The sequence below is a fragment of the Capsella rubella genome, unplaced genomic scaffold, assembly GCF_000375325.1.
Source record: "Capsella rubella cultivar Monte Gargano unplaced genomic scaffold, Caprub1_0 scaffold_6, whole genome shotgun sequence".
Classification (NCBI taxonomy): Eukaryota; Viridiplantae; Streptophyta; class Magnoliopsida; order Brassicales; family Brassicaceae; genus Capsella; species Capsella rubella.
In genome coordinates, this window is record NW_006238918.1 from 4,926,493 (window position 1) to 4,944,048 (window position 17,556).

Consider the following 17,556-nt stretch of genomic DNA (forward strand, 5'->3'; position numbering starts at 1 on the left):
GAAAATTTAGTTTCGAAGGCAACAAAAACTCTGGGTTTAATTTTTTTTTTTTCTTGTATGTATTGCTTGAAATTAATTAAGAATAATTTTGTTTCCCTTTTATCTAGAATTCTTGTTGAGTTGAGGTTGCCTAAAATTATCATATTTACAAAAAGTAATTACTACGATATTTTATTTTTCTTTCAAAATAAATGGTGTTTTCTTCTCGCCACATTTATTTTTTTTTATAAGAAAAGAACAAAAAAAAAAAAAGATAAAAAGAGAAGGCTGTTTAATTTGTCTTTTGCATGAACAAAGAAGAGCTAAATATGCTCCAACAGAACTTTAGTTTTATAGCCTTTGATTTTTTCTTACCTTAGATACTTAAACTCATTTTTCCTTTTTAATTACAAACCGCTTTATTAATATGCTTATATATAATTTATAGCCAATTTTATAATTGATGACCGTTTCCAGTCAGATAAGATATAGTGTAAAAGGTACCAATACCATTAAATGTCTTTATAAAGTAATGATAGTAATTCTTATATACGACATACACATATGAACATAATGCTTATATATATATATATGATTATCTAATTAACTAGCCGATATTTTCAACAAGATCATACGCATGCATATACATATGATATATGAGAATAAAAAGAAAACCAAGAGAATAAAGAAGTGAATTGAGAAGGAAGTAATCATGAAGCATAATATTTGTTTGTTTCTAAAATTGGTTTGAAGATTGAAAACAAAGCATTTTACGTTTGTAAACATATATGGAAATTTTGTTTTTCTCTTTTTAGCTAAATCAGAAACTGTCTCTTTCTTTTAGTTTGCTTCTTACAAGAAGGAAGCAAATTAAATGCTTACCATTTTAGATTGAACCGAGAAACTTTGGAACATTTGAAAGCTAAATTTGTCTGTGGCAACGAATCAAAGCCTCATGAAGTTCTTTTTTTTTTTTTTAAATGTTCGCACCATTTTAGTTTTTATTTTACAAAAATACGTTAGCAACATTATGAATTTCAAATCATTTTTTCTAAAAAAATCTAGAATCATAAATCTGTATACAATATATGTTTTTCACTCAGAAATAAATTTAAGTTAAGATATATGATAGATCTTCCTATTTTTATCCCAAATATAAACGAAGGAAAATTTTGGGAGCTAAAAATAATGAAGTTAAAAATGAAAATATAGAAACTATCCACAAATAAAAAATGACGGCTCTCCATTCTTAGCGGTAAATTCCTAAAATTGGAGATTACTTCTTAATCAAGTTTATTTAAACACCAAACCTTCACATTTTAAAAAAAATCATCATCTAAAGGCTTTAGGCCCTCAAAGAAAGAAACCAAAAAAAAAAAAAAACGACCGAAAGCTTAGTAATTCTCCATTTAAATCTAAACCCCTTAAGAAAACAAAGGGAACAACAAAAGATTGTTTAAATAGTCAAAACTGTTTTCTGAGAAAAGAAATTAGAAAAAGAAAGAAAGATGGAGATGGCTAGGCTGTTAAAGTTGATGTTTATGTTTTGTATTGCCGGTCTTATTCCGACCATACGAGGCAACATTTCTGAGTTGGACGAGTATTGGTCGAAACGAGCCGACGCAGCCCGAGAATTCACTCTAAAAGCTTATCATTCTGATCCTTACGAAGTTGTCGATCACTTTCATGAGCGTCATTACGAGTAAGTCAAGTCAGTATCTCTGAGTTGAACCCAAAAACATTACTAATGTTTGATTCTTGTTTTGGTTTTGGTATATATATGTATATGTAGTAACTCTACTGATGTTACGGAGATCGAGGAAGATGGCAGTGCTAAGCCTGAAGAGGGGAACTTAGAGGAGCACAAAGAGGAGAACATAGAGGAGAACCAAGAGGAGAACATAGAGGAGAACAAAGAGGGGAACAAAGAGGGGAACATAGAGGAGAACAAAGAGGAGGAAGAAGATGAGCAAAAAGAGGGCATTGAAATGCTTGGAAGCTCGACAAACAGCACGAGACGAAGCCTAAGAGGTAAAGGCAAAGGAAAATGGAGTAAGCTTAGGGGACCCTGTACCGCAAGTAACCCTATAGATAAATGTTGGCGTTGCCGTTCGGATTGGGCCAAGCGTCGTAAGAAGCTTACACGTTGTGTCCGAGGGTTCGGTCACAGGACGACCGGAGGAAAACGCGGACGCATCTACGTGGTCACAAGCAACCTTGACGAAGACATGGTGAACCCTAAACCCGGGACATTGCGTCACGCCGTGATTCAGAAGGAACCTCTCTGGATCATTTTCAAGAACGATATGCACATTCGTTTAAGCCAAGAGCTTCTGATTAATAGCCACAAGACGATCGATGCACGAGGAGCTGATGTCCATATAGCGCATGGCGCGGGGATCACAATGCAGTTTGTGAGAAACGTCATTATCCACGGACTCCATATTCACCACATTTTCGAGAGTAGCGGTGGTATGATCCGAGACTCGGTAGACCATTTCGGAATGAGGACTAGAGCCGATGGAGACGGTATATCGATCTATGGTTCGTCTAAAATTTGGCTTGACCATATTTCAATGTCGAAATGTCAAGATGGACTCATTGATGCCATCGTTGGATCCACTGCCATTACAATCTCCAACTCTCATTTCACTCACCACAACGATGTGAGCATCCATATATTTATTAGTATACTTAAAATTATATTGATCATTGACACTAACCACTAAATTTGCAAATTTTTTTTCCGGGATATTTGTCTTTGTGTAGGTGATGTTGCTTGGTGCTCAAAACACGAACGAAGCGGACAAGCATATGCAAGTCACAGTGGCTTATAACCATTTCGGTAAAGGACTTGTACAGAGGATGCCTAGGATCCGATGGGGATTTGTTCATGTTGTGAACAACGACTACACTCATTGGGAGCTTTACGCTATCGGAGGTAGTCAAGGTCCTACTATTCTCAGCCATGGAAACCGATTCATAGCTCCTCCACACAAACCTCATTACAGAGAGGTACGTGCAAAAATGAAAACATATTGGGTTACATTACATATAGCACCAAATGAAGTAGACTGTAAAACTTATAAATACGAATAAATGTCTACGTAGGTGACAAAGAGGGATTATGCATCAGAGGACGAGTGGAAACACTGGAACTGGAGATCTGAGAAAGACGTGTTCATGAACGGAGCTTATTTCAGACAATCTGGTGATCCTAAATACAAATGTGCGCATACGAGGCAACAAATGATCAAACCAAAACATGGATTGGCTGTTTCTAAGCTGACCAAATACGCCGGAGCACTTGATTGCAGAGTCGGGAAACGCTGTTAGAAACATTTCTATTTTAAGATGTCTCTAAGACAATTTTTTTTTGTCCAACATTTTGATTTTTTGCTTCTAATCTAGTTCAGGAAATAAAGAATTAAGGTTGGTAAAAATGATTAAAAAGAAGGGAACTCTAATTTGTAAGGATATATTTTTTTGTGTGTTGTGTAATGAAAAAAACAAGTTTATATAAAAGAGCAAGCGAAAACAGCTGCTTCTTGTACTACGTACGTACATAGTCCACACTCCGCATTTGCTCACTTCACCTATACAAACTTAGGCTTCAATATTTTTTTAGTGTTTTGACCGATATGTAGCTAATACGAATAACTAAAAATGTGTTTAAGTAAGTGTAGATGACAAATTGACAATTATATTATACATGTTTTAAAAATACTGAATATTAAGAAAAATATCAGCAGAGAGAATAGAGTTGGAACCAAATAATAAAACATGTTCCGATTTGGCAAGCAATTACGATTTGATACGTGCTCAAAAATTGCTTAATAGTGTCGTCAAAGATCTCGATTATAAATGAAAATAATACGCCTTGAAAATAAACAAATAATATTGTCAAAGAATACCAAATGATGCCAAATATAAAATATCAAATCAAAAGAACAAATATAATAGTAATAACAAAAACAAAGATTCCTAGTACTCATTCCCATATAATCCGGGCAGGAAAAAAATAGACTTCAGGGCCAAACTCGGCATTTCCTAAAACTACGCATACAAATGCTTTCACTTAAAGCAAAACACACAAAACAAAACCATCCTCCGATTTCAAAAGTAGTTCAAAATTAAATCAACGAATATTAGTGTAATATGTATAACATTATTCAGTGAATACGTTCATATCGAAGAATCAACAATTCGTGATTGAAATATTTCAGTAATTCATTGCATTGTGAGATAAATAAAATCCGGTTAAGCATAGCCGGGTTATAGTAAACCGGCGAGCAAGTAGGAAATAAGGTATGTTTCCAAAATTGCCCTGTTGCGAAGACCGAAACGGATAGAAAAAAAAAGAATCCGCTGTTTGAGAAAACACAGCCCATAGGAAAAGAAAAGAAAAAAAGGAATGGCCCCTGGTTTTGTATTGGTAATGGTATCTCTCCCTCTCTATCTCTCTATTCTATCTTCTTCTCTTTTCTCTTTCTTATTATTTTTTTAATTTTTTCCCTGTTTTATATCTCTTCCCTTCACTCTTGTTTTCTTCTTCTTTCATACCATTCCCAGATTCAGATTTCTTTATTTGGTTGAGTTTGGTGAGATTTATGGGGTTTGAGATGAAACCAGAGAAAGATGTTTTGGAATTGATTTCTACTAAGAATCAATGTAAGGCTAATCCCAATTCTGTTAATAACAAGAAGAAGAAGAAGAACAAGAACAAGAAGAGCAAGAAGATGATGATGACGTGGCGACGGAAGAAGATTGATTCTCCGGCGGATGAGATCACGCCGGTGCGGCGGCTCTTTAATACTTGCAAACAAGTGTTCTCTGATTGTGGTCCTGGTGTTGTTCCTTCTCTTGATAAAATCCAACAGCTTCGAGATATTCTTGGTATATATAATACTTACTTGAGTTCCCCATTTTTCTTGTTCTGTTTTTTTTTCTCTTCCATAAATTTGATTTTTTTTTTTTTTTTTGAATATCAGACAATATGAAACCAGAGGATGTCGGTTTAACTCCGACCATGCCGTATTTCCGACCAACCGTCCGAACGGAGAATGGTTCTTCGCCGCCGATAACCTATCTGCATCTACACGAATGTGCTCAATTCTCGGTAAACACTCTCTCCAGTACTTTGTCCTCTTTCTTGTGGTATAAGTAATCATGATTAGGGTTTTTTATCGTAGATTGGTATATTCTGTTTGCCGCCTTCTGGCGTCATTCCACTTCATAACCATCCTGGGATGACAGTGTTTAGTAAGATTCTCTTTGGTACAATGCACATCAAGTCGTATGATTGGGTGGTTGATGCTCCAAGTAAGTTTACTTTCATCCCAAGAAAACTTTTTGTCAAGCTGTAAACACTTGTTTGTTATTGTTACCCTTGCAGTCAACTCATCGTTGGTTTATTAGGGTTCATTAGATACTAGAATGTGGATTCTGATAGAAGTGGAAAGTAAATATAATTGCTTATAAATTTTTGTGTAGAAGATCCAATATATCCCAATTTGGTAGAACGTTACGTTATGGGCTATGATTGGTAATACTCATAATGGTGCGGAACGTTGATGTAGGGGGATATGGTATACCACTTTATGCATAGTGACTTTATATGTCTCTGGTTGTTCCCACATTTTAAAAAGAGAATTTTGCCATCCTGTTTGTTACCTAGCGAAGTTGTATTAGTCTCTGTTTTAGGCTGCAAGTAAAACTAAATCACTTTGTCTTACACCAACTGTAGTGAGAGATCCAAAAACCCGGCTAGCAAAACTGAAGGTGGACTCAACATTCACCGCACCATGCAACGCCTCGATTTTGTATCCTGAAGATGGCGGGAACATGCATAGGTTCACAGCGGAAACAGCTTGCGCGGTGCTAGACGTGCTCGGCCCTCCTTACTCCAATCCAGAAGATTGCACTTATTTTCTAGACTTCCCTTTCGACAAACTCTCATTAGGTCAGCTTCTCTATACATATACTAATTAGTGATAGTCTTTCAATAACTTGGACTATATAGATTAAAAGTTTTATGTTGTTTCCAGAGGACGAGGAGATTTTGAGAAGTGAAGAGGAGAAGGAAGGTTATGCATGGCTGCAAGAAAGGGATGATAAACCAGAGGATCATACGAACGTAGTCGGAGCATTATATAGAGGCCCAAAGGTTGAAGATTGAGAGCTTTTATATCCATTTCACTTCTCAGATTTCAAATCAGTTTCTTTTTTCTTAGTTTAAAATTCTTCTTTGTACATAAAAAAACAAAAAAGGAAAGCAAAACAGGAAAAAAGGAAAAATCTTTACTGGTTTTAGTTTAAATCTTGGTCTCCGTTCAACTTCTTTCTTTCCAATAGTAACCAAAATAAAATAGACTTGACCTTGTTATATATGAATGGTGTGTTTCGGATCCGAGAACTAGGGTTTATAATTTGTTTTCAGTTTCAATTTCGATCAAAATTTTTGTTGTTGATTTAATTTAAAAATGATCTCCATGTGTAATGATAAAAAGCAACGCAACACCATTTTAGCAAAATATATTGTTTCTTTTTTTTGTTTGAATGCAAAAATATGGGACATACTAATTCGTTTGAGAAGTTGTTATTTTTGGTTCATTACTTCATTATTCATAGATTTTTGCCTGGATTATATATAAAATAAAATATTGGCCTGAAGAAAATTAGAAAAGAAACCATTGCAAACATTTTTCGTTAAACCCATTTATATTGTGTTGAGATTGTATGCTAGCTGTGTAGTTAGGACAAAGTACTTTGAATATATTCCACAAAATGATCTCCTAATTTGAACATTCAACGATGTAGCAATTAACCGGATAGAGTTGGTATATAAAATTCGAATTTAAACCGGCCGATCGATATGCTTATCACATTTCCACGAAGAAGAATAACTAAGTAGTAAGTACTACGAGGTGTACATGGACATGTACATGTACTATGATTCCTTCAACTTAATCAAATATACTATAATTCCGCTAATTTTTGAATTCAAATATCTTGGATAATGCATAGAGATGGGAGCCTTAACCAACAATGAATAAATAAATGGTTGTAATAAAAATATCATTCATTCAATGACCAATCTTAAACCATTGACCTAAAACTTCAATATAGAGAATCTCCAAGTTGTCTTTAAACTTTATCAATCTTTCTTTCTTTATTTGTTTAATTTCAATGTCTAAATCCAAACCATTGACCTTAGGTCAGTAGTAGTAGATATATTATACAATATATTCGCAAGTTGATTGATTGATGACCCAAAAAATACGAACTCTTCCTCACAATACACATAACAAACATCTCATACACTAACATTTTTATTTGGGATATGTTAACCAGATATTAAACCTATTGTGTTAAAGTTCAGGTCAAGATCGCTGATCTGTCTTTGCGAGTCTCAGAGACATGTTAGTTGACCCTTTCATTCACTCATTGTCTGAAAAACTCAATTTCTTGCATATTTATTATAATAAACAGTGAGGCCATATGAACGAACATAACTAAGCTACACTGGAACTGAATAAAGAAAGTTATCGCTAATTAGAAGAAAATTAATTAATACAGCTGACCAAAGACTTTTTATTGTCTAAATAAGACTAAAAGGTTGATAATCTTCCTTTGTCTTGTTATGGATGATTAAGCATGATCAATAGTTTTCCACATACAAGTATTTAAATTTCAGCATCACTCTTGAAAATGAAAACTGAAGGGTTTAGTCATCGCATCACAATATTAAATGAAACAGTTTTACATTAAAAAGATATATGGAAATTACAGGTAATTAAAGAGTAATGGCATACAAAATTATCATAACATACTTTGAAATTTCCATGTAATTGGTAATTTCTAAATAATTTTACTTAGTTAATGGAGAATTAATCATGTGGGACGTGCCAATGTAATATCTCAATACTAATTCAATAGTTAGCTGTTTTATTTAATCAATTAAACAAAAGCCACATTGCGACCACGATTGTTTACTTAACCATATAATGAACTGTACAATATTTATTATAATTAACAAGAAAGTCTTTTGTTTACTATTATCTAAATTTACAAAAAAAAATGGATGATGTAAGTTGAGTTGATCAAAATGTTTTACTAAGATTTGTTTGAGATTAAAAATAGAAAAAATCTGTGGGAGCTCAGATCCCCAAAAGATTAAATAAATGGAAACTTGGATCGAGACTAATTAAGTATTCAAAATTCAACTTGGCCTATATGTAAATGTAATCATATTCACGAAATAAATTATTAATTGCTTTGCAATCACAATTTAAAAAATCGTCTCTCTTCTTCTTATAGTTATAGTTAGGTACGGCACTACAAACAATTATAGTATTGATTTGAGATTAGAACTAGTAAATGAATTGTCAGGTTTGAAGAATTGGAGACAGGAAAGACGACAATCTGCAAGCTTACATTAATAATTAAAGAAAAATGGTTAGCTACTTAATATGTTCTCTCGTAATATTACGGATACTACTCTTTACGAATACAATGCTCATGTGTATAATTATAAATATTACTCAAAAAAATATGTATAAGAGTTGACACTAACTATAGGAGAACATAACAAATAATGCATGTTTCTTTTTCAACGCCATGCAACGTTACGTCACTGACGAAATTTGACAAGCAAAGTATCAACTATGTGAAGCATTTGACATTCGCATGTTAATTGGTTATAAAAATGAATTTAGATGTAACACGAATATGATAACAACATTTGAAAAAATAAACAACAAGTAATCTTCTTATATATTAGCAAAGTCAATAGTTGACAAAATCATATAATTACCGTGTGTGACCAGCGTATTGACCGGTATACGCACCCTTTGGCCTATACCATATGAACAAGGTTCGCATATACTATATAACAACTAATTATATCAAATGCCTAATACTCTTTTCATTTCTCTTGTTGCATGGTTTGACTTTTAGATGATTTGTTTCTTAATGACTTATTGTTGAATTATACTCGAATCTTAAATAAAAATACTCATTTTCAAACTTTGTTTTCGATTTATACGATTAACCAACTTGTTTGATTAATTAATAGCATATCAATCTTATTTGTTTTTAAACCATCCTCTTTAGAAGAAAAAAAACCCATCCTATTTAGTCTTTTCTTTTAGGAAAGATTGCTAATTATACTAAAAAATAGAAAAAGTTGAAAATAAAATACAGAACAATGTTAGAAACCCTAAGTGAATAAGTAACGGAACAGTGAAATGTCATTTTTCTCACTATATATCAATATAGGAATATTGTCGATATATGAGGACTTGGATATATAAAAACATGTGTTTGATGAGAGAGGAACTAATAAATACACAAAAATAAAGAAAGAATATAAGATTGAAAGAGTTGACGAATGCTCATGTGGATGTGAGGCCATGAAGAAATACAAGTCTTCTCCCATGAAGCTTCAAGGACATATCCTTTCACATTATACAATCTCTATTTGACGCCGTACATTTAGGCTCTTTCTTATATATATGCGTATATGAATTACATTTATTGCTTTTGGACATTTCAATAATATTCTAATTTACTAATCAAGATCCATAATTCCATATTATATAAACTCTATTTATCTACACTTGGTTCGATTAATAAGAAGGAAGGTTATACTTAATATTCTGTTAAAATTCATCATAGGTTTCATGTAAAAATCCTTCACTAAATTTATTTTAAATACCATTGAATTCACTAGTATGTATACCAAAAAAAAAAAAAATCATGCTTTAAAAAAAATTGAAACACACAAAAAGATTCGTAAATTATGCTAACTTTGTATCAAACATTTTTTAGAATTTTATGTACTAGCTAGTTGTGATATTTTGTTTTAATTGACCCTACTAAAACGGAGAAGTAGTATTATTATCAACAAAGTCAGGAAATAAATTATTTATTTTCGCTAGTTAGTTTACAATAAATTACACAGATATGATTGGAGGAAAAGGTACCAAAATTCAATAAAAATAAATTTAAAAAATTGAACATGTTGAAGTGTTGACGCTTTGGGTCCCCTCGAAGAAACTTACACACAGACACATATGGCTATAAGTAAAGGGTTTGATATTTTGTCTTTGGAGAAGAAAAAAAAGAGATATATCAAAGAGAGAAAAAGAAAATTCAAAACAAGAAGAAGAAGAAGACAAAGATCTTATATTTCTACCAATGGAGGTTCTTTTGAAGTTACCCATCTCAGATTCTCCTCTTAAGGATAAAGTTTTTGGATCTGTTCAAATCCATGAAGCTACTAAGGTAAACATACCAACTCTGTATGGACATATATACACAGAAACTGTATTTGTTAATGGAAGAAGGAATTTATATCACAAAAAAAAAATGTACAGTTACGTTGTTTATCCTCTATGGATTTCTTAATGCTTTTATGTGATTTTTGTATCTTTATAATTGCTTCGATCATCGTAATTGATAAAACTAAATAAATATAAAGAACTCAAAACTTTACCGCGTTCGTTAGAACTAAGTATAAATCGCTATGATTTGTTAGAACTCCATGGAACAATTTTAGATTTAGTTGATTAGAAGTTTGATCAAATTTTTATTCAATGATCTTTTAATTAGGGTGATAGTGATGATCATCAAGAACTTGAATCTGCCAAGGCCGAGATGAGCGAGGTGAAGGAAGAGAACGAGAAGCTTAAAGGGATGCTCGAACGAATTGAGAGTGATTACAAATCTCTTAAACTCAGATTCTTTGACATAATTCAACAAGAACCTTCAAACAACCCATCTCAAAGCCAAAACATGGTTGATCATCGCAAGCCAACGACCACAGACTTGAGTTCTTTTGATCAAGAACGCGAGCTTGTATCACTTTCACTCGGGAGAAGAAGTTCTTCCCCAAGTAATAGCATCTCCAAAAAGGAAGAGAAAGACGCAAAGAGCGCAGAATCCAACGCTGACAAAGAGCTGACCAAGGCCGGCTTGACCTTAGGGATCAATAACGGCGACGGTCGTGAATCAAACATGAGTTTGTCTATCGAGAATCCGGCCAATTCTAGCCTTGAAAATAGCACAGAAGAAGCTCCTGGAGAAAGTTGGCCACCAAGTAAAGTAACCGGAAAGAGAAGCTCTCCGACACCAGCCCCCGGTGGCGATGTTGATGGTGAGGCCGGTCAACAAAATCATGTTAAGAGAGCTAGAGTTTGTGTTAGAGCAAGATGTGACACACCAACGGTATGTCCTCTTTAAATTTATTTTTAACGTTGGTCATTATAAAACCATTTGCTTATTATGTATCTATGACCAATATTGATTCGGACATGCTTGTTGTACGTTGTATAGATGAATGATGGTTGTCAATGGAGAAAATATGGACAAAAGATTGCAAAAGGAAACCCATGTCCACGAGCATATTATCGCTGCACGGTTGCACCTGGATGTCCCGTTAGAAAACAGGTAATATATCTACTAAACAATAATCAAATATATCTATGGATTTAATCCTCGATCGTTTCCCAGTCTTGATAGATCTGATTGAGATTTTTTCAGTCATAAAAAGATGAAGGAAAAATTAAACAATTTGTTGGTCTTTTCGATAATTTTTTTACTTTAATTAACTTGGGTTAGATAGAGTCATAGCGGCATTATGAACTATTTATTATTCAACATCGTTTTCAGACTAGTAGTTTGAATGGTGTCCATAGACATCTAATTTGAACAATCCCTACTACATGACCGCGACTGTTTTGTTTTCTTGCAATTGCGTTGCCATGTTTTTATAGAAATATGTGTAGCGGCCAATTAATGTTACATTTTTTTTTTTTAAAGGTGATCAAACTAATTTTCTTAAACTATGGATGTTTTAGGTCCAAAGATGTGCAGATGACATGTCCATACTAATCACGACCTATGAAGGAACACACAGCCATCCTCTTCCACTCTCAGCCACCACAATGGCCTCCACCACCTCAGCAGCCGCCTCCATGCTCCTCTCCGGCTCCTCCTCCTCATCAGCTGCCGAAATGGTTGGAAACAACCTCTATGATAATTCAAGATTCAACAACAACAACAACAACAAATCCTTCTATTCACCCACACTTCACTCCCCATTACATCCCACCGTCACTCTAGACCTCACCGCCCCACAACACCCGTCTTCTTCTTCGTTGCCTTCTTTGAACTTCAACAAATTCTCAAACTCATTCCAAAGATTCCCACCCACAAGCCTAAATTTCTCCTCGAATGCATCATCTTCATCATCCAACTCGTCCAATCTTAACCTACCCGCAATATGGGGTAACGGGTATTCCTCTTATACTCCGTATCCTTACAATAATGTCCAATTTGGGACGTCCAGCCTAGGAAAAACAGTCCAAAATAGCCAGTCTTTAACCGAAACCCTAACAAAAGCGCTTACTTCCGACCCAAGTTTCCACTCGGTGATCGCAGCAGCGATCTCTACTATGGTCGGATCCAACGGGGAACAACAGATCGCCGGTCCACGGAATTTGAATAGCAATAACATTCAACAAACCACCACGACGAACAATAACAAAGGATGTGGAGGCTATTTTAGCAGCTTACTGATGTCTAACATAATGGCAAGTAATCAAACGGGTGCGTCTTCGGACCAACCATCGTCGCAGCTTCCTCCCTTCTCTATGTTCAAGAATTCTTCTTCTTCGTCTTCTACGACTAGTTTCGCCAACAAGGACGAGAAAAGCTAGAGACATTATTGTTTTTTGGGGTGAATTTTTTTTTATTAGGTGTTTTAGTTTTGTATTAAAAGATGTTGATTCTTGTTCGTCCATCTCTCAAAAAGTGTTTATTATTTTCTTTTTAAGTTAGGAAACCGTGGAACAAAATTCAAATAATCCAAGATTAAATGTACAATTTTAATGTCTTCTTGTGTGGAGCAATAATTTCTTCTAATTAATATTTAGATCGAGATGTTATAGATATATAATAATTCATTTATCTAGTAGAATAATAATAAGAAAGCGAGAGTCATATAAAAATAAAATAAAGACAATTTTGTCGTAGTGGGCCTAAAAAAGGGCTTTAGTGAGAAATCTTTGACATTCAACGTAAAAGCCCAAATAATTATGTGATAAACACTGATCACCATTATTTCCCTTAAACACAAACACACCATTTTTATGTGTTAACGTTCGGTGATTCACGCAGCTATTGTTGTAAAGATTTATGCGAGTAAAGGAACAAAAAATAATAATAATAATTGGAAACACAATCCGGATTTATCTCCTAACTCTTCTGGGAATCACAGATTGGTCAAAATTTCCTATTTTTGTCTTATTTTATCTAAATAACATTCAACCTCTATAAATAATACTTTACCAAGATATTCATCTGACGCATATTACTTCTAAATCCTTTTCAATATGGCGAGGGTTCCTATGTTGTTATGTTTGGTTCTATTGGTGACATTAGGAGTTGTGATAAGTGTCTCGTTTGCCGACAACGTTGAAGTGAAATCGCAACATTTGGAGAGCAGTAAGAAATATAAGAATCATGTTGAACATCATAATAGTAAACACACAGAGAAAGGAGGCGAAAAGGTAGGTGGTGATCACCATGCTGGTTCTGATGCTGTCGATGAAAACGATAAGAAGGACAAAAAGAAAGGGCATGATCAGAAAGACAATGTTGATGAGAAGAAGAGTGCTGGTCATGATAAAGATGGTGTTGCTGATGATGATGAAAAGAAGCATCATCAGGATAAAATGAAGGATGGACAGAATGGTGATGATGTTGATACGGATGATGATACTGATGATGATACCGATGATGATACTGATGATGAAGATGAAGTTGATGGAGATGACGATGAGAAGGAGAATATCGGGTTATACGAGCTCAAGAAAGGAAATATAACGATCAAATTCACAAATTGGGGTGCTTCAATCATGTCTCTCAATTTCCCTGACAAAAATGGTTTGTGCACCAAATCACACAATTAATTGTTAGCCAAAGTAAAATAAAAAACTCATATGGATTGTGTTACAATACGGATTTTCAGGAAAAATTGGCGATATTGTACTTGGCTACGACAGCGTCAAAAGCTACCAGGTATGTAGAAAACTTTTTTTTTTTTTTTTTTTTTTTTTTATGGAGGAATGTAGAAAACTCATTTTATTGTGTATTTTATACTTTTAATGTGTTTGATAAAGTAATTTGCGACCCTAATTTGTTGTATTCACTAATTAGACCGATAAGGTCTATTTTGGAGCGACCGTGGGCCGAGTAGCAAATAGAATAGGAAAGGCCCAATTCAAATTGAATGGTAAAGAGTACAAGACAAGTGCCAACGATGGCAAAAACACACTTCATGGTAAAATTAATTATGATTGCTAAAACATACATTATTCAGATCAATCAGTTATGATTTATATGGAAATTGTGTAATTAATGAATTAACATTTTTTTGGTAATTTAGGTGGGAAGAAAGGGTTTGGGGATGTTGTGTGGGCAGTTACAAAACACAAGTATGATGGCAAGAAACCTCACATTGTCTTCACGTACACAAGTCCTGATGGCGATCAAGGTCCAAAACTTTTGTTTTACAAACCTCTCATTTTTAAAAAAAATTTACTATCAAAGGAAGAAATTAACGATTTCTTTTTTTCTTCTCTGTATATCAATAGGGTTTCCTGGAGAACTCAATGTCACGGTGACATATACACTTGACAAAGACAATGAATTAAGTGTGGTGATGGAGGCAAAAACTAAAGATAAAGCAACTCCGGTGAACTTAGCTCATCATACTTATTGGAATCTTGGTGGTCATAACGCTGGAGATATTTTGTCTGAAGAAATCCAAATCCTCGGCTCAAGTTATACTCCCGTCGACGGTGAGCTCATTCCCACCGGACAGATCTCTCCGGTGAAAGGAACTCCTTACGACTTTCTCCAACTCCGTCCTATAAAAGATAATATTAAGGATCTTAAAACAGGGTGAGTGGTAACACATATACACTTTGCTAAAATATAATTGTGGTACGAATAATTAAGTTAACCTACATGATTATTTTACAATCTTGCAGATATGATATAAATTATTGCTTAGATGGTAAGGCGGATAAGATGAGGAAAATAGTGGACCTTGTAGATAAGAAATCAGGGAGAAAAATGGAGTTAACCGGGAACCAACCGGGTTTGCAATTCTATACCGGAGAAATGTTAAAGGACATCAAAGGGAAGAATGGGGCTGTTTACCAAGCTTACGGAGGGTTATGTTTAGAAACACAAAGTTATCCTGACGCTTTAAACTATCCGAAATTTCCTTCACAGATTGTTGAGCCAGGGAAGAAATACAAACACACGATGCTCTTCAAGTTTTCCATTGTCTCGTAGATTGTTTTAGATTTTGGTACATGGTTGGTTACCTTTGCTACCATGTTTAATGTTCATGAGGAAGAAACTTATTATACTTTAAGTTTGTAAACAATTGTTACTCTTCTCAAATCTCATGAACCTAAGGTGTATATTCCATGTGCACGTAGTTTATGTATATATAAGTCTTAACCACTATTTCTTCCTTCTTGTTTTGATAGGTAACTTGGTTGTGAAAATAACTTTATAAGTAAATCATGAATCATGATGACCAAATTTTCGTTATTTTTTTTAAATAACCATATGAATTTGATTCAAGGTCCGAAATCAGTTTGTGATGCATATTAAAACTCTACTGAATTAAGACGTACTTGAAGGGTTTGATAAGGCTTTGTATCTTAGAGTAAGATCCCCACTAGCATGTCAAAGACGTACCAATCACAATAAGATGCTCACACCAAGTGTTTTCAAGAATCTTGACGTCCTTTTCTTAAAGCATCTCTACATCTTTTTTTTTTTTTTTTTTTTGGGTATAATAGAAAGCATCTTTTCGAAGACTTTACTCATTGGTTCATCAAACAAATACCCTTCGGGCATATGTTGGGATGTCGCTAGTGGTCGTCGTCGGCTTAGACAATCTCATCTTGGCTTTTGTTATTTTCAGTACGTAAACCCAATTGTGATTAAAATAAAAAATCATTATAACTCTTAGTTTTGTTGGGGATTATATCTCTGGAACGAAAACAAACTAAATTAGAATGAGTTTGTGATGCACCAAAATTAACGAGATACGACTTAGTATGTAAACGCTTAAGAATTAGTTCATCCCCAATATATACACTTTTTAAAAAAGAGTTATGTAAGCAAAGGTAAAAATTAATGTCCTCTGCAACAACTTACGAAACAAAACTCAATATCCTCACATCAGTTTAATGTTCTTTACAGAATTATTTGTTATTACCATTGCAAAGTATAATTACTTAATTTTAAGTTAAAACTAAAATACATTTAATACAATTATGGCGGGTCAATTTATTCGTTACACGGTGTTTAATTTGTTAAATCAAATGTAGAAAAGTAGAAAACAGAACATTTTGTAGGAGTTGACCTATCCATTATCCATCAACATAAACATGTGCACTTCACCAAAATTCTTATACAACCATATAAATTATATGAGAATTAACCAAGATTTCACATGCCATTCTCTAGCTATGTATATATTCCATATATAAACTACGTACATATGCAAGTACGTACACGTATTAAGTGATGTCCGAATAGATTAGTAAAGTTTACACACATGTATATAGATTTGCGATCTCACCATAAAATGTAAAGTCTTATAGTAACTTTTTAAAAACCCTAAATCCCTATATGAAAATACGATTGAGTAGAAAAACTAAACATGTATTCGTTTAGTGATTTATTGCAATAGAGTTAAGAAAAAGCCATTGCCTAACAACTTAACCACCTTTTAATTAATTGTATGCTACACAATACGAATACATATATACAATATGTAATAGATTTCTTTTGGCCAAACTTTCACAATCGCAAGTGTTTTTGTAGGAAGTGAAGTGGTGGCAGTGAGGTCACATGGAGAGCCCAAAAAGAAGAAAAATATTTGGTACTCTATTTGTTTTCTAGTGTAATAACAAAAGATTAATAAATGTATATACATATATAGAGAGAGTTTCTAATTAAAAAACCATAAAAACTTGGAATTCAAAAGCATCCAAAGATCCGAAAAGATAGCTAGATGAGTGAACGATTCTCCAAAACACTGTTTCACTTCTGTTCTCTTTTTGGACTTTTCTTCTTCGTCTTTGGAATGTGTGCTTCCAATAATCTTCCCTCGGTTATACCTGTTACCACTATCACTATTTATCTAAAATTGTTAATACTTTACTTCCATACTAGGTTCGGACCCGCGCTACAGCGCGGGGAAAATAATTACATATATAACTTTTAACGGATTAGAATATGTTACATTTTAATTTTGTTACAGTACAGTCGATTATGGTAAATCATATATTTGTATAATAAGTTTAAATAAAATAATAAAGAAGTGGAAGTATACACTTTTGACTAAAATATATATGTAATTTCGGGTAATTGTCCATAATCGAATTATATATGTTTAAGAAAATTAAAATGTACAACCATAACACAAAACCATCAATTTAAGAAAATTACCCGAAATTTGTCAACCATAACACAAAAACC

The 17,556-nt window shown here is 33.7% G+C and overlaps 4 protein-coding genes across 4 annotated transcripts; all 4 read left to right on the top strand.

Moving 5' to 3' along the window:
• Positions 1-1,372: 1,372 nt before the first annotated feature.
• Positions 1,373-3,515, top strand: LOC17884013 (probable pectate lyase 19). The gene is made up of 4 exons (XM_006286650.2): positions 1,373-1,681; positions 1,772-2,645; positions 2,749-2,994; positions 3,091-3,515. Exons 1-4 carry the CDS (start codon positions 1,488-1,490, stop codon positions 3,313-3,315), a joined length of 1,539 nt encoding a protein of 512 aa, XP_006286712.1. The 5' UTR covers positions 1,373-1,487; the 3' UTR covers positions 3,316-3,515.
• A 935-nt stretch (positions 3,516-4,450) lies between these two features.
• LOC17881356 (plant cysteine oxidase 1) lies at positions 4,451-6,366 on the top strand. Its single transcript, XM_023781111.1, has 5 exons — positions 4,451-4,875; positions 4,971-5,098; positions 5,172-5,301; positions 5,726-5,941; positions 6,027-6,366. The coding sequence occupies exons 1-5, from the start codon at positions 4,590-4,592 to the stop codon at positions 6,155-6,157; spliced, it is 891 nt and encodes a 296-aa protein (XP_023636879.1). The 5' UTR covers positions 4,451-4,589; the 3' UTR covers positions 6,158-6,366.
• A 3,746-nt stretch (positions 6,367-10,112) lies between these two features.
• On the top strand, positions 10,113-12,916 carry LOC17883886 (probable WRKY transcription factor 72). The gene is made up of 4 exons (XM_006287338.2): positions 10,113-10,266; positions 10,594-11,208; positions 11,317-11,430; positions 11,841-12,916. Exons 1-4 carry the CDS (start codon positions 10,180-10,182, stop codon positions 12,699-12,701), a joined length of 1,677 nt encoding a protein of 558 aa, XP_006287400.1. The 5' UTR covers positions 10,113-10,179; the 3' UTR covers positions 12,702-12,916.
• Positions 12,917-13,376: 460 nt separating this feature from the next.
• Positions 13,377-15,442, top strand: LOC17883403 (aldose 1-epimerase). The gene is made up of 6 exons (XM_006287564.2): positions 13,377-13,929; positions 14,015-14,064; positions 14,203-14,326; positions 14,432-14,539; positions 14,640-14,949; positions 15,039-15,442. Exons 1-6 carry the CDS (start codon positions 13,377-13,379, stop codon positions 15,346-15,348), a joined length of 1,455 nt encoding a protein of 484 aa, XP_006287626.1. The 3' UTR covers positions 15,349-15,442.
• Positions 15,443-17,556: the final 2,114 nt, after the last annotated feature.

What these genes read in the sequence shown, in the direction of transcription:
- LOC17881356 (XM_023781111.1), top strand. Translation starts at nt 4,590, where the DNA reads ATGGGGTTTGAGATGAAACCAGAGAAAGATGTTTTGGAATTGATTTCT. An exon ending in ACGAATGTGCTCAATTCTCG is followed by an intron (nt 5,099 to 5,171) that starts GTAAACACTCTC and finishes TTTTTATCGTAG; the next exon opens with ATTGGTATATTCTGTTTGCC. An exon ending in TTTCGACAAACTCTCATTAG is followed by an intron (nt 5,942 to 6,026) that starts GTCAGCTTCTCT and finishes TGTTGTTTCCAG; the next exon opens with AGGACGAGGAGATTTTGAGA.
- LOC17883886 (XM_006287338.2), top strand. Translation starts at nt 10,180, where the DNA reads ATGGAGGTTCTTTTGAAGTTACCCATCTCAGATTCTCCTCTTAAGGAT. An exon ending in AAATCCATGAAGCTACTAAG is followed by an intron (nt 10,267 to 10,593) that starts GTAAACATACCA and finishes TCTTTTAATTAG; the next exon opens with GGTGATAGTGATGATCATCA. An exon ending in GATGTCCCGTTAGAAAACAG is followed by an intron (nt 11,431 to 11,840) that starts GTAATATATCTA and finishes TGGATGTTTTAG; the next exon opens with GTCCAAAGATGTGCAGATGA.
- LOC17884013 (XM_006286650.2), top strand. Translation starts at nt 1,488, where the DNA reads ATGGAGATGGCTAGGCTGTTAAAGTTGATGTTTATGTTTTGTATTGCC. An exon ending in ATTTCACTCACCACAACGAT is followed by an intron (nt 2,646 to 2,748) that starts GTGAGCATCCAT and finishes GTCTTTGTGTAG; the next exon opens with GTGATGTTGCTTGGTGCTCA. An exon ending in ACAAACCTCATTACAGAGAG is followed by an intron (nt 2,995 to 3,090) that starts GTACGTGCAAAA and finishes ATGTCTACGTAG; the next exon opens with GTGACAAAGAGGGATTATGC.
- LOC17883403 (XM_006287564.2), top strand. Translation starts at nt 13,377, where the DNA reads ATGGCGAGGGTTCCTATGTTGTTATGTTTGGTTCTATTGGTGACATTA. An exon ending in AAGTCCTGATGGCGATCAAG is followed by an intron (nt 14,540 to 14,639) that starts GTCCAAAACTTT and finishes GTATATCAATAG; the next exon opens with GGTTTCCTGGAGAACTCAAT. An exon ending in ATTAAGGATCTTAAAACAGG is followed by an intron (nt 14,950 to 15,038) that starts GTGAGTGGTAAC and finishes ACAATCTTGCAG; the next exon opens with ATATGATATAAATTATTGCT.